Below are 17,251 nucleotides of genomic sequence, written 5' to 3'. Positions count from 1 at the left end.
TACATTTAAATGTATATGCCATTATGCAGTTTTAGTTTATGTGCATCAAATGCGTGCTCAAAATTGACTAGGCGTGTTGAAGACTTAGTTCGCAATTTATATAATTTTTTTTCAAGCAGCCCAAAACGTATTGATACCCTCAAAGAGTTTCAAACATTTACAGACACCCCTATACAAAAGATCTTACAACCTTCTCAAACAAGGTGACTAAGTCTAGAGTCTAGAGAGTGCCGTCAATGGAACTCTGGAACAATATAATGCTCCTGTTTTATTTGTCATGTTGGTGCAGCTATAGCTGAAGGAGTTTTAGCTGCTCAAAATATTTTAAATGATTCGCAAGATCCACCGAAAAAACATTTTTACAGTTTTTACAATTTATTTTGCTCTATTTTAACAATCTAGATAAGGAAATGCAGTCTGAAACGACCAAAATATATAATTTATAGAGTTCTATTAGCTCAAGTTACAAGATTTGACTAGAATACTTTATAAAAAGAGAACATATCTAGACACAACTCTTAAAAGCGATTAATTATAGAGACCCTGGACACTTGTTAGCACTTGAATGTTTTGATGTTAATAATGGGATTCCCTGGCGAACTAATTTTATCGGTTTTGTCCCTGATGGTGCCAGTTTGATGGCCGGTAGATTCAATTCATTAACAACAAAACTCCATCACAAACACAAAACTTGTTCACACTCAAATATATATGCCGCAGCTTTAGTTTATATGCATCAAATACGTGTTCAAATTCATATCATTATATAACAATAATTTTACAAACAGCCCAAAACTTATTGATACCCTCAAAGAGTTTCAAATATTTACAGACACTCCTACACATAAGATCTTACAACCTTCTCAAACAAGGTGGCTAAGTCTAGAGAGTGCAGTCAACAGAATTCTGGAACAATATAATGTCCTTGTTTTATTTTTCACTGATCCAGCTATATCTGAAGGAGTTTTAGCTGCTCAAAATATTTTAAATGATTTACAAGGTCCACTGACAAAACCGTTTTTACAATATATTTTGCCCCTGTTTAACAATGTAACATCCAAAATATATAATTTATACAGTTCTGTCATACTTAAAAAAAGAGAACTTATCTAGACACAACTCTTACAAGCAATTAATTATAGAGACCCTGGAAATTTCTTACCACTTGAAGGACCTTATGTAGGGGCTAACATACCTTTATTAATGTTATATCGAGCTTCTAATTTAAATTTAAGAAAAATGTCTGAATTTTTTCTCTAGAAAGTGGAAATTTATGCAAGATATGATGAGATCTTAATTAATATGAAATTAATTTATCCTGCAAAAATCATTAATGAAAAATCACGTAGTGTCTGTCCTTCCTTTGGCAAAACATTTTCCAAATTTAGTTAATGAAAATCAAATCGACCCATTATTAGATAATGAATGACGCTTGCTCAAGAGTATTGAGATTTTAAAACAGTTTTGTGGCGATGTAAATGCAGAAGAATTTTGGGCAAAAATCAGCAAAATTCAATATAACTTCTTTATGTTTCCCCTACTCTCTACGTTTTCTGTTAATATTCTGTCCTTACCACATTCATCTGCGAATGTGGAACGCACATTTTCTCAAGTAAATCTCATGAAAACCAGTCATCGAAATCACCTTTCGAGTGTATCAATAGTGGGTAAGTTGCACATTAAGAATTATTTGAAAAATCAAACATGGTTTTCTGTGGATTTTGGAGAAGATATTTTAAAATATCACAATTTGATAGATCGATCTACTTTACATAGCTACTTTAATAGATCGATCAAAGTAGCGGGAGATCTGACAGTACGACCTCCAAAATGAAAGAAGGGGTTTAAAAAAGTCTTCCCTGGCAACCACTAATTTTTAAAATTGTGTTCGTGATTTATGTGGGGGTTGTCTTTTTTACATTATTTATCAAACAAAATAAATGAACTATAAAGAACAACCTCGACAAAAAACAACTGTAACCAATAGAAGATAGAAAAGAAAATTTTAGTACATATATAAAAAACAATTTATATTTTTCTAATATATATTATAATTCACATATAAATACAACCCAAGAGCTACTAAACTAGTTTGCTTTTTGATGGACCTGGTGACACATATGAATATGTTTGGCTGTAGAATAGTCTTGTTACTGATATCTTGTAGTTTGTAATTTATGGAAGACTATGTATTTGGCCTGATGATAAGTCATCAGTTAATATAAGCCTTGAAACCGGTTGCCCCATATTTTTAAGACCAATTAAATGCTAACTCAAAGATTGCGAGTATTGACTTAATTTATATCCAATAGTGAGATGTTTTTTATTTATTTATTGAACATTTTAAAAATCAAGTCCGGCCTTTTAAAAATAATGTTTTCTTTTTGCTGAACAACCACGCCTCGCATACTGCGGCAACATGCGACAACGGGATGCGCTCACACCCGGGAAAATAAATGACAATTATATTGAATAAATGATATTCCAAGTATTGTCAAAACTGCCTTTGACATTGCAATCACCGTAAAAAATGTGACTGCGGGATTTCGAACGACTGGTTTATGGCAGCTTAATACTGCAATATTTGGATATGACGAATTTTTATCCAGTCAAGTGACTGAAATTTTCCTAACTTGATGGCATCAGATACTCGCGCCATTTCTACTCCATCTCCAAACGATGATCCAATTCGCGATTCAATGCCAAAAACTTCGAATGTTGTTTGTTCGAATGTCCCTTCAACTTAAAACAAATACACAAAACACCCATAGTTCACCCCCTTTTAACAACTTTTGCAGCAGAAGTAACGAATGTTACTTCTGCTGCAACCGCTGTATTTTCTCCAGATATGGATATACCGTCCTCATGGTACAATAAACTTTCATGGTACAATTTTGCGCATGACATTTGACAGCTAAGGTCAAGCGTGTGACGTAGCAAAGATCTCTGTGAGCCATTATTTGTAATGGTAGTTACTATTATAAAGTGGATTATTTTGCAAAATTCTTTTAATTAATTCGTTTTTAGCGATCTTTTTCCATTTTTTGGATAGTATATGTGTTACAGTTTCTATAGACTAATTTTTTAAGAACATTTTACTCGTTAGTGTCTAGTTTTGCTTTCGTGTATTTGTTTGTTTTTGTGTTTGGTGTTTGTAGATATTTCAAAATGCGCTGTGCAGGTGCTTGTTGCAATAGTGACAATAAAGGTAAAACTTTAAGACTTCATACGTTTCCTACAGATAGTGTGCCCAGGAATCTGTGGATAATATCCTGTTGTAGACAGGATAATTTTAATTGCAATACTGCAAGAATTTGTTCCAAACATTTCAAAACTGAAGACTTCCAAAGAAATCTACAACAGGAACTATTAAATTATGAATCCAAAAAAGGTCCAAAACTCAAACCTGAGATAGTACCTACACTGTATCTACCTAAATCTAAATCCGTTACCCTTTCAGCCATCCAAAAGAAACGGGTACAAAGAGCTGAACATAGAGAGTCCAAAAAGATTGTTGAGCAACTTCTGACTACTTCTGGGTCAACAACGTAAGTCTACATCTTTATTTTTTATTAATTATTGGATTTTATATAAAAAAACCAATAAATTTTTCTGTCTAGAAAGAAATATTTTTCTTTTTAGTAGGTAACATGTTTTACATTATTCTAAAAGAATGTTACCTACCTTTCTATTAAAATGATAAATAAATCTCACAGCAGAGGCATCAGAGCCCACTGCATGCTGGTGGTTAGCATCAATTCACTACTCGTTTTAGTCTTAATAAAAAAATGTTATTTTTTCAGGCAACTCCAAGTTCGAGCTCAGGAAGAACATTGTAGCCAAGGTGATATTCAAGATGTACCATCTACATCTAAGTCAATAGGGTATGTTGTTTGTTTTTTCCAGTAGCAACTAGATTGTTTTCTAAAATTTATTTAAAAAAATATGCACACTAATACCATTGTTTATATAGTAATAGTTGGTCAACGCAAAGGGTAAATTTGTTTGATTCTAATAATTGAAACATTCACCACCATTTCTGCGAGGGTTGCAATGTCATGCGTAACTATAATAAATCCAAAAAGCATATACACGAAGTTGGATACGACCCTATTCATAACACACCAACTTGCATACATATTAATGGATTACATACATATATGGAAGAATAGATTTAGAAATTGAATTAATGATGTCATGCATGCTATTATAGTATGTATAATGTAGAGTAGGATGCCATCATTAATTCAATTTCTAAATATATTTTTCCATATATTTATTTTTCTTAATATGTATGCGATTAGAAAACGATAACATCGATGACAGCTGGCAAAAACTCAAAAATAACATAATCGATGCTGCAACAGAATCACTTGGAGAGAGAAAAGTAACGAATACTCACATATTAAAGAAGAAAACCCCGTGGTTTAGAGAGGAAGTTAAGATAAAATGCGAAGAAAAGAAGAAAGCCTTTTTACAATACAGAACAAAACAAACACACTAGGCATACAACCACTACAAACGAATCAGAAACGAAACAAATACTTTAGTGAGACAAATAAAAAGGAAGCACTGGCAGAGTTTCTCAAAACAGATGGAACACGACTTCTACGGAACACAAAAAGAAGTATGGAGAATGATCAGAGGGCAAAGAAAGGAGATCCACGAATTAATAAAAGCGAAACACATTCAGAAGGAAACATGGGCAGACTACTTCCGATCTCTATTTGCTAAAGGTGACGATAATGAACCACCAAAACCTGAAGTTACGACAAACGAAGAAATAAACATCGAGGAAGGAGAGGTAAAGGAAGCATTAAGAAAATTAAAAAATAGAAAATCTCCAGGAGAGTACAGAATATCGAACGAACTCCTAAAGTACGGAGGACAAGATTCTAACCAAATAAACAACTATTAAAACTAATACAAAAAATAATAGAACAAAACACAGCAAAAAGAGTACCACAAGAATGGAGATCAAGCATCCTAATACCTCTCTTCAAAAAAGGAGACAAATCAGAACCGAAGAATTACAGAGGGATTAACTTATTAAACACAACATTAAAATTAACAACAAAAGTGATAACAAACAAATTGAATGAAATTATAACATTAGCAGAAGAACAACAAGGTTTTAGGTCGGGAAGGTCATGCACTGATGCTATATTTAAAATGAGGCAAGTTCAAGAGAAATCGTTGGAATACAACAAACCGGCATATTTATGTTTCGTGGACCTTAAGAAAGCATTTGACAGACTCACATTAAAGGACGTTATCCACTTGTTATACTCGAGAGAGGTACCTCTGGGAATAATTAAAACGATAGAAAACATCTACCAGAACAACACAATAAAAGTAAAAGATGAACTAACTGACCCAATTGAAGCCGGCAATGGGATAAGACAGGGGGATTCCTTGAGTCCTTTATTGTTCAACCTGATCATGGACGAAATAATAACAAAAGTAAGAACTAAAAAAGGATGTTGTTCTGAAGCTATTTCCTTGTGGCATTTTTATAATTAAGTATTTTCTATGGGAAATAAGCCACAATTTTACTAAAAAATGAATTCATTAACGTTTCGAAGCCCAAATCGGGTTTCGTTGTCAAAAAGACTATATAATTTAGGTGCAGGATGAAAAATTATATTTTGGGGAAAAATGAAGGAGCCTTAACAGATGCAGGCAATACAGAGACCGATACAGTCAATGAGGGACCTGTCCAAAATTTAGGCGAAATTATTTTAAGTGGAGAATTTTTAGCTGATTTGGCTGAATCATTTGATGGTCCAGATCCATTTGATGTTCCAGATCCAGTCATTACAAATACCTAGCTGGATCAGCTAAAATATGATGCTGTAGAACACCTAAGTGGATATAATTGCCATAAATTGAAACTGCCTTCATCAACGGATACTTCCCATTTTACATGGACAGACCAGGTTTCCGAGGGAGGTTTAAAAAGCCACCAGAAGAAATGGTTAAAAAACAGTTGAACTGGAGAGAATTTTCAACCAGATTCATGGAAATGGGCTTACCTGGAAATAATTTCTTAAAAAGGCAATTAACATCAGCAAATGATGTTGATTGTGATGATAAAATAAAGACACTTTTCTTTAGGTCACGAATGTATTTTAGAATTAAGGAATTGAATCTTAATTTAAAGGACAGTAAGACAAAAACCAAAAAAAAATTTCTAAAATTTTAAAGTAATGCTTGTTTTCTTCTTCTTAATGTGCTGTGAAGAATGTTGGTGATCACCAGCATTAATCTTTATTTTATCTGCAGCAGTGCAGAAAAGTTGCATAGATATTGTGTTGAACCAGGTTCTGAGGTTCTTTAACCAGAATGTTCTTCTTCTTGGACCTTGCTTTCCAAATATTTTTTCCTCATAGGATGGCTTGTAGGAGGGCATATCTGGATTCATTTCACATAATGTGTCCAAAGTATTTTAACTTTCCAGATTTGATGGTGGTCACTACCTCTTTGTTCTTTTTCATTCTTCAGAGGGCCTCCTCATTTGTGACCCGGTCAGCCACGGAATGCTGATGCTTCCAATTTTCTGCACATATCTTCGTTCAAGGTCCACAATTCAACACCATAAAAAAGGACAGAAAAAACGTAGCATCGCAGTATTCTCACTTTTATGCCAAGCGAGGGATTGTGGCCCTTAAAGAAGGTCCCCCCCATTCAGTTGAAGGTGGATCTAGCTTTTCTGATGTGTGCTCTTATCTCTTGGTTGTTGGTCCATTTTTCAATTATGGTGCCAAGGTATGGTGGTAAGCGGGGTTTGATTAACAGGAACGCACTATGTACTCATACTACTTTATTTTGTTAAACTAATACCATATAAATGTATTCAGTTGATAGGTGATTACTTAATTCTGCTCTAACGGCAGCAAACTCCCGAACCTAACTAACTAACTCTACTGACCCACTAATGACTCAAATCTGATCGTGTTCCCATATTTATCAAATACTTCGTTATGTAAATATGTTTGTATATATTCTCGTTATTGTGTCAAATGAATAGTCACAACCTTGTTGAGTAAGCAGAACTTGCAATTCAGCTAAGGTATTCTACTTTGCAATTATTATAACAAATATGCGTGATGTTTACTGTTTCATAAATAAATATCTAACGAATACTTTAGTTAATTTAAGGACCTTTAAAAGATCCTAATAATGAGATGAATCCCATTATATCATCCCCCTTAGAAAAGAAAATTTTCTGAGCCATATACCGTGCTTCCTTTTTCCTCCCCGAAGAGAAGAAAATTTTCTTACTATCATCATCAACTGATTACGTTATATGTATAGATTTATACAAATTTTTACAAAAAAAATACATAAACAAAATTTACAAATATATACAATTCATTTCACTAATTATCAAACATCGTCTATTCTTAGTTATTTCTTTCCTTATGACTCGCGAAAATCTATACTCAGAAATTGTATTTTATACTTTAATTTCAGAGGTTTAAAAAAATTACAACTCCTACATTTGAACGTACTTGTTAATTCTACTTCTTTACTAGACCCTTAAGACAAATCTTTTGATGTTATCCAATTTTTAATATTCTTCTATTAGAAATTATCTCTTTTCTTCTTCTTCTTCTTCTTGTCTGCTACTTCACAATAATTACATATTTCTTCATTTTCTTTATACTTCGTACTTTCTTCATCGTGTACTATTAAACAAAAATCTTCTTCTTCTTCATATACCTTCATTATATCTTTATCATTTACTTTATATTTCATGTCTTCCTTCCTATATTCGTATTATTTTCATAATTCTTCATTTATATAAATCATTTACTTCATAAATTCTTCATTTTCTAACCCTTACCTACTCGTTTTTCGCAACTTTATACCCTTGAATTTGCTTCCGGTCCTTTTGCACGTCCTTAGTCGTGAGAAGGTTTGTTCCAAAAAGACAAAATGGATAGTTGTGAGCTTACAAAAAAAAGTTCTACATCCTGCATCCCTAAATTCCTGTCTGATCCGATATACTCAGTCTAGGTGAGATCCAGTTAGTTTCAAAACACGAAATGGGTATGCTAATATTTTCGAATTTTCATTTTGTACCTTTTCCTTGACAAGAGTTGGTTTTTATTGTCTAAATTGTCTTTAATTGTACTTTATACTAAAATTCGACCGATATTAAAAAATTTAAATAAAAAAGTCGGTATCAAAAATTTTAGCATTCAATTATGAAAAAAAAATCGAAAGAAAGTGTTAATAAAAATAGACCATATTCTGTTAAAAAATATATCATGAAAATCTCCTACTAATGAAAATCTGAAATATCATGAAAATCTCCTATACATAAAGAAAATTTCAGCTTGCAATTGCTGAGTAATTAATATTAAGTGGACGTCCATTAAAATATTTACATAAAAACTACTAATGAGAAAAACCTACAATAGCTAAATAGTTAATCTAAATTTTTTTTACTAGCTAAATAGAAGTTCAGTTTCTTCACGCGAATAGTCACTTTTACGTCACAAAAATAATCTCTATTTCTTTAATTGAAATACAGTCTTACATGACATTCGAATAAAACAAGTATATCTATATTATAGAAATTTAAAGTTATTTTATATATTATACTAATAATTTTTACTTGAAGCCATACAAAGTATTCTTCTTAAATAGTACTTTTTACTGTAGGTACTGTAACCTTTTGTACTGTAGGTACAAAATTCTCTTCAATTCTATTTTTCCATATCTTGTGACATTAATCTTCTTCAGATTATCCTTAATAATTGTCTTTCTTCTAAGATAACTTTTTAAGTCTTAATTTTCAATTTTCTTTTGTCTTTTTCCTCAAATGATGTTTTCTTTTCCTTTAATATAACTCCGTTACTTAAATATATTTATATAACTTGTTTTGTTTTTATTTTTCTTCTTATATCAGTTAATCATCATTTCTTAACTGACTTTCTTTTCGTCACAAAATCATTGTATAAAGATAATTCACTCTCTCACGAGGAAATTCGTTCACTCAATAAAAATTCCATATGCCATTATGGTAGTAGTTGCGGGCTCTCTCACGAGGACGAATTTTATAAGTCCTATGTACGTGGAATAATAATACTCCTTGTATAAAAAAATTATTTCTTTTCCGTAGTCATTTTTAATTTTTCCTTTTTAGGGTATGTTTCTTTGTCTGTCATATTTATCATAAGTAAAAATCTTTGCATTTACGTGCATTTCTCAACAAAAATTTCCATTGATTGAGACATTTCCGTCTATAATATAAGTCCTTTATGCTGGATTTTCCGATTTCTTTCCAACATCTTAAAATACTTTCCTTTGGCTTTCCTTATAAACATAATATATTGATCGAATACTAATATGTTATATTTTTCAGGCTAATTTTATTTATCATAATAAACTTTCTTCGTAAAAATTTGTCGCTTTAGCGAATTCCTATGTAGTTCATTTGTTTCAATTTTCAATGTCAAACACATTATACTCGAAGTCCTTAGTTTAAAAATAGTAAATACTGTTATAAATAAAATAACTTCCTTATGCAAAAAGTGCAGAAAAAGCAGAAATACATCAATCAAAATAAACTTATTTACGTACTCGTATGGTTAAAAATAATTATATTATATCTTACGATATAATATATAAGAATTGTTATATTTCTATTAAAATAAAACTATCGATTAAGATTATCTATATATTATGATATGTAATTCTCAAAAAAATCTTCTAAATTAGTGAAATACTTCTAAAACTTAATAATATACGAAACAATTTTTTACCTAATTTAATTATATTTAAGTGAAAATTAATAATTCTAGTTCTTCTTAAATGATTATATTTATATTATATTAATAAAAAAATTATTCATATCTGTGAGACTATATATGCAATTTAAAAAATAGCTAAAAAGTTACTCACGATTACACATTTGTCCACTAGGTATTGTCCATTTCCTTGCCATGTGTCATCTTGACGCTGGGCGTGGTCCCATGTCTCCACACCTTCGTCCATGTCGACGTCTACCATTTTGACTCAATTATCGTTGGCCTCTCCAGCTCCATATAGTCCGTCCCATTCCCTATACCATTCTCCATCTAACGATACCAATTAATATGGGGATTGGTACTTTACCCCAATGTATTGGGATACACTGCATCTCAGTAATCATCTTATTAAGACAAATTCTTTTAATAATTAAATGTCTTTGGTAAAACAAATACGTTTGTTTATAATAAATACGATTGACCTATATTACCACATCAATGTATCGGTTTTTGATACAAGGTCAGTTTGAAATAACAATTAGTATTCGTTATTTATAATCTAGTCGATTCAGCACTTTTAATAAAAACACTCACTTTTATTTATACCAAAAACAGTAAACAGGGGAATCCACTTTTAGTTCTACTTTCATGGCGAAAAGATTAGTCATTGGTATTTAAGATCCCAACGGGTAAACATCACAGCTACTACATAATATACCACCAGCTCTTTACCGTAGTTACTTCAACGTACCAATAAATGAATTTACAGTGAGTATTGTTACTTCATCAACCCTTATGGTAGGGGGTAACCACCCCTCAATTATCTGAGATGGTTCAGATAAACAGGAACCACCATACCAAATTTCCTTCGTTTCTTCCAGTTTTTTGCCATCTTTGTTCGTTTTCTACTGCCTCAGAAGTCCAGTTCGTTTCTCAAAAGGTCGCCATATGGTGGTACGTGGAGATTGCACTATCCTAGGTGATGGGGTTGATATCAGGAATACATTAAGTACTCATACTACTTTATTTTGTTGAACTAATACCATATAAATGTATTCAGTTGATAGGTGATTACTTAATTCTGCTCTAACGGCAGTAAACTCCCGAACCTAACTAACTAACTCTACTGACCCACTAATGACTCAAATCTGATCGTGTTCCCATATTTATCAAATACTTCGTTATGTAAATATGTTTGTATATATTCTCGTTATTGTGTCAAATGAATAGTCACAACCTTGTTGAGTAAGCAGAACGTGCAATTCAGCTAAGGTGTTCTACTTTGCAATTATTATAACAAATATGCGTGATGTTTACTGTTTCATAAATAAATATCTAACGAATACTTTAGTTAATTTAAGGACCTTTAAAAGATCCTAATAATGAGATAAATCCCATTATAAAGGTAATTGTAGTGCATCACTCTTTCTACAGGGGTTTAGTTGATGTGTTATCTATCTTTTTCTTGCTAATGATCATGTTTTGTCTTCTTTACGTTTATATTCAGTCCATATTGTTAACTGGAATACATAATTTTGTTCATAAGGACTTATAGGTTTTCTAGGTTGTCCGCAAATACTATGGTGTCATCTGCATACCTGATGTTATTTAGCCAAATTTATATTGGAATCGCTAAATTACAATATATCTTTTTACAATTTGGATAATTGTAAGAGAAATAATTTTAATATTCCATATTGCATGAAGTTGAATGATTCTGGTTTTAGTGAGCCACAATCATTTGTTCACACACAGTCGTCACAATCCCTGTTCTTCCTGTCTATACAAATGGAGACATAGAGCCATAGTCAGTCACACACAACCATATTCACTCCTTACCTATTAAAATTTGTGACATTAGACCTCTGTAGCTGATTTTGATAAATTTCTGAACAAAAGTAATTTTCTATCACAATTTAAGAGTCTTTGTTAAGTTCATATACAAATCGGGTGATAAATCATAGATTTCTTATTATTATTCCATCAATTCTTTTTGCTATTCCTAAAATTTTTGAGGGTTCAGTAACTGAATTTTTGACAGTTAATCTGTAGAGCCAGCTTCATACTGGTCAGCATGGTTTCCTGCCTGATTGTTTAACTTCTACTAATCTACTAGTTATTACCCTGATTACATTATAAATGCATTGGAATTTCTCAGATGGATACGTTTATACTGACTTGTCTAAAGAATTTGAAAGGGTAGATCATTGCCTTTTATTGCATAAACTGAAATTTTTTGGAGTGTGTGGCAATCTTCTTTACTGATTGAAAAGTTATATGCAAGACTCATCTTTGTGTGTCAAACTGAAGGGTTTTACTTCAACTGAATGCTTTACTAACGGACATAGACGAGGGAATACTTATAAACGGAGAACGATTGAACAACATAAGATACGCTGATGATACTGTCATTTTTGCAGACAGTCTTGAAGGTCTGCAGACACTTGTCTCCAGGGTGGCAGAAGTAAGTAGCAGGTTTGAGCTTGATTTTAACATCAAAAAAACCAAATACATGGTTATAAGCAAAAATAGGATACCACCTGGTCAATTACTAGTTAACCAACAACCTATAACACAAATCACCAACTTTTGTTATTTGGGTGCAAACTTAAATGAACAGTGGGACCAATCGACGGAAATTAAGATAAGGCTCGAGAAGGCAAGATCAGCCTTCGTCAAAATGAAAAAAATCTTTAACAGCCACGATATAAAATTGGAAATAAAAATTCGTTTACTAAAGTGCTACGTATTCTCCGTTCTTTTATGTCATGGAGTCATGGACCTTAACTGAAGCATCACTGAAGAGACTCGAAGCATTTGAGATGTGGTGCTATAGACGCATGTTGAGGATTTACTGGATAGACAGAGTTACCAACGAAGAAGTTCTACATAGAATGGGTAAAGAGCGCGAACTAGTCGTAACCATAAAACGTCGCAAACTGGAATACCTGGGCCATGTAATGCGCAATGAACAACGATATGACCTACTTCGGACCATACTTCAAGGTAAAGTGCATGGGAAAAGAGGTCCAGGACGAAGAAGAATATCCTGGCTGCATAACCTGCGAAAATGGTTTAACTTAACCACTACCGGACTTTTCAGGGCAGCAGTCAACAAAGTCAGAATAGCCATGTTAGTGTCCAACATCCGTAACGGATAGGCACCATAAGAAGAAGAAGAATACTTTCCTCTGGAGTGGTCCAAGATGCCAATTTGGTACCTATTCGCTTTGCAGCTTTTGTTGATGATGCTATCAGATCATTGACTGATTGTGAAGTCTTTGGCATATGCACATGACAAAATTATTTCGAATTATTCTAGATCTATATCATTCTGATTGTATGTATTTGGTTACAGAAATTATTGGGAAATTTTGCGAATTGGTGTGTTAATATCAAATTAACTAATTGTGACAAATTTCAGGTGATCCTTTTGTGTTGATCTCTTAAGCCCATGGTATTTAATTATAATTAAAATAATAAATTAATGTATTATGAAATAAAGTTCCTTTAAAAATTTATTTCTTATTTCCTAAAATACAATAATAGAAGTAGAAATCCCCTAGACATCCGATGAATGTTATAATCATCGGTGGGTGTTTGGCAGCTCGACATTTGGACCAAACTAGAATGTGCTAGTACTAAAACGAATTTCCATTGGACCCGCTACCTACTACTATCATTAGAAAAACCCGAAGGTATAACGGTTGGAAAGTTGGAACATATATTTCGAAGGAGTAAAAAAGTTATCTAGGCTCACAAATCAACCGAAGTAATGCAGTAACTGCAGAAATTAACAGATGTATATATCTAGCAAATAGAAAGTACTACGGATTAAAGAAACAACATCAAACTTAGTCACAAAAAAAAACAAAAATATTGATATACAGAACTCTAATCAAGCCCATCCTCACTTGTCAGAAATATGGACAATGACAAAAAGTGATTAAGAACGGTTAAGCTGTTTTGGACGTACAATCCTCGAGACGGTAGAAGCTATAATTTGAGCCTCGTATTGGTAGGTCTATAAAAATAAACAGATGGCTAGGTCACAGAGAGAATTAAATTAAGAATACGAAATTGGAAATCCAAGGCGAAGGAATGAAGCTTTAGGACAGGCCAAGATCCACCATGGGTTGTAGAGCCAACGATGATGATGATATATCTTACATTTTGTAGATTAACGAAGACCCAGAATTCTTTATATAAACAGTTATCTTTTAAACGTAGTGTTAAAGGCTATTCACCGCTGTTTCTATGCTGTTGATGGATATCTGTCTCATGTATATCTGAATTGAGTAGTAATTCTCTATGATTGTTACAAGAATGTTAGTTGAATAATGAATGGAAATTTTACTATGTATTCGTTTTTATTTATTTTTATTTTAAACAAAACCAAGATAATTTTAAGTGTGAAAATTATAAAAGATTTCATATAATACATTGTGTAATATTGCATGACCTCGCTGTGCTCATATTCGATGGCCAGCTAGCTCATCCGATCTAAATAAAGTTTACTTTATAATTATTTATTTCGATTTTGTGTTTAGTTTATTATATAGCTACAAATTTTGAGTACTTAAATTACAAAGTGATCATTACCAAATTAAGAAGTGGGATACCCTGTTTATTTGAAAATAATTTTAAAATTTGTAGCTATACTCAACCCATTTTTATGAGGATATTACTTTTTTTGTATCTTTAAACAATTGAAATATCGAACTCTGGAGTACCACTTGATCAACCTGTATGTATAATAAACAAATAATAATTAAAAAGTGTTTTATAATGGATATCTATGCTAACAAAATAACAAGTTTCTAAAATATCAGTTTCAAAACCTCGCTAAAATAACTACCCGAAAATCAACAAAATTAAATTAGCTACAAAATATTTTTTATTATTAAATATTATAATAACACAACTTTATCATTTCTTTATAATTACTATAATTAAATTAGCCAAATTATATTAAAAAATTATAATTAAAAAGTCTTTCCTATAAAACTACGTTCAAATATTGCGTGAAGAAAGATCTTTACTACGTCATGCGCGAAAGCGAACGATTTTGGAATATTATGTGCCATACCTGCCGAAAGTTTATTGTACCATGAATATATCCTATGTTACATTAGCTTCTTTATTTAATATTTCCCCAGTGCTGTGTAAAACATACATTTGTGACACTATTTCAATTTTATCGGACATTTTAAAACCGCTTATATATTTTCCTCCAAAAGAGGAAATAATTCAAAATATGCCAATTTGCTTTACCAATTTCCAAAATGTTAGAGTAGTGCTAGGCTGCATTGAAATATACATTCAGTCATCAAAATGTTTATGCTGTAGGATAAGCTTTTATTCCCAGTACAAATCTGATATGACTATAAAGTTTATGACAGGGGTCTATCCTGCAGGATTAATAACTTTTGTCAGTAAACTTCATGGTAGAAGGACATCTGATAAAGTAATTTTTGAAGATAGTAAGGTTATTAATTTATTAGAGCCTTGTAGAGATGCAATAATGGTGGATAAAGGCTTTAGTATTGACAATATTTGTGATTTACACAATATTAAATTTTATGACCTGAAAGCTATGAGTGAGATAGCTGAAACCTCTAGTATCAGAATATTGTACAAAAGGTTTCTGAGGGATAAAAAATATTCAATTTCATGTAGTTTACATAAAATTCTGAAAGGTTAGTATCATAATCAAGATTTCTAAATATTATTTCTATATTTACGACTAATATTATTTGGTCTGTTCAGAACTGGCAACATGAAAGTGGTATTTCTAATTATTTTTGCTTTGTTTTTGGCTGATGCCTCGGTATCAGAACCAATCAGATTAGTGTGTCGAGATGAGATAAAAGTAGATAGACAACGTATGTTCTGGCGCAACCCCTAAATCGCAACCCTTAAATATTAATAAATGCCAAACGGCTTAACGTAGGATGACGTGTGACGTATCGTTGGAAAGAGGATGAAAAAGGGGGTTGAATGCAGTATGTGGCGTGCGCATCGGAATATGCCAAAAGGGCATTACGTCATATCTTCGTTTCTATTGGTCCGATTGTGGCGTAAGAGGGCTCGTTGGAACGGGGAGGGGGTAACGAATAAGTTGAGACAAAAAACAAAGATGGCGGCAGTGCCAAAACGGCATTACAGCATATCTTCGTTGCTATTGGTCCGATTTTGACGTATGGGGTGTCAAATGAAAGCGGTGGCGACACAGAAGCCAACTGTCAATTCTTCTTCTGTCAACGTTCAATATTAACTGTCAATTCTTCTTCTTTTCCGTATAGTGCCTAACAGAACGTGACATTTGACGTATGACGTGATATTCGACGCAGAACGTGACATTTGACGTAGATATGTGACATTGTTCAGTTTTCCGTCCGACATTTGACGCAGAACGTGGCATTTATGAGACATTGTGACACTGAACATGTTCAGTATTGATATGAATCCCACCGAGTACATACATAGGGTTATGGAATTTCAAAGTAAACTTAATCAGTTAAATAAAGATATTAAATCATATGAGGATATAAAACAAATTAAAAGACATTTCGATAGTCTGCATATTGAGGACAAAACGTGGAAGCCTGAAGAGTTGAATTTACAGCAGCAGCAGCAAGGTCTTTACGCTTTTAGAAAACTACCACAAGCTACATATCCATTGAGACGTATTCAGCCTACACCATGGGTGCCAGCAACAACACCAGCGAGTATGTGAAAAGTGAAATAGACAATGTATTTGCAATGTCTTGTGTAATATTAGCATCTATATTTATCTTAATTTTAAAAATTATGTTTGAAATTGTAAAGAGAAAATTTGAATCTTCATGTAATATAAGACTTGATCAGTAAATAAGGTGTTTAAATAAAAAAGCAAAAATCTCTCTCTAAAAATATTTATTTATACATAGAAAAATTACAATGGTAATATTGTATAAGAAAACCAGTGACGTAGACGATCCACATTTCTTTCTGTACACGAAAATAGTCCAACGGCGTGACAGGGGTTTGTAGCAGGACCAACGTTTCCAGTAGCAAGAGGCGTGCCATCAAACTTGCAAACATCAATAATAAGGGGAAAAACTCCAAAAATGTGACATTTCTTGCTTAAAAATTCTGCTTTTTGTTCTCCTCGAACGTATATGTAATCGGCTGCATACAACAACTTGGTTTCTAGTATTTCATTTATTTTGGACAATCCTACTGCTCCATCAGAATATCGAATGCCAAGCAGTTTTTTCTCCACGTATGATGCTGTCTTCTTATCATCATTACTTAGCGCATTGAATGGTTTCGGAGGTAAAAAGATGTAATGACTTCGTTTAAAACCTATTTCGATGGTAAGTTCTTTGGGAACAAACCACCCGTCCACAGCGAATCCCTGAATATCTACGAATGCTACTCTCATGATGACTGCTCTTGTACTACTGACACTTTATGCGTCTAATTTAGACTTTTTACAATTTCGG

The 17,251-nt window shown here is 32.5% G+C and overlaps 1 protein-coding gene across 1 annotated transcript; it reads left to right on the top strand.

Annotated features, from left to right (window-relative positions):
* The first annotated feature begins 3,168 nt into the window (after positions 1 to 3,168).
* Positions 3,169 to 16,500, top strand: LOC126891210 (uncharacterized). Its single transcript, XM_050660392.1, has 3 exons — positions 3,169 to 3,548; positions 3,804 to 3,884; positions 16,341 to 16,500. The coding sequence occupies exons 1-3, from the start codon at positions 3,169 to 3,171 to the stop codon at positions 16,498 to 16,500; spliced, it is 621 nt and encodes a 206-aa protein (XP_050516349.1).
* Positions 16,501 to 17,251: the final 751 nt, after the last annotated feature.

This window comes from Diabrotica virgifera, chromosome 9 (genome assembly GCF_917563875.1).
Source record: "Diabrotica virgifera virgifera chromosome 9, PGI_DIABVI_V3a".
Lineage (NCBI taxonomy): Eukaryota > Metazoa > Arthropoda > Insecta > Coleoptera > Chrysomelidae > Diabrotica > Diabrotica virgifera.
Note: the sequence above shows the minus strand (reverse complement) of the source record. Positions and strands in the feature narration are given on the sequence as shown.

What these genes read in the sequence shown, in the direction of transcription:
- LOC126891210 (XM_050660392.1), top strand. Translation starts at nt 3,169, where the DNA reads ATGCGCTGTGCAGGTGCTTGTTGCAATAGTGACAATAAAGGTAAAACT. An exon ending in ACTACTTCTGGGTCAACAAC is followed by an intron (nt 3,549 to 3,803) that starts GTAAGTCTACAT and finishes TTATTTTTTCAG; the next exon opens with GCAACTCCAAGTTCGAGCTC. An exon ending in TCTACATCTAAGTCAATAGG is followed by an intron (nt 3,885 to 16,340) that starts GTATGTTGTTTG and finishes ACATTTCGATAG; the next exon opens with TCTGCATATTGAGGACAAAA.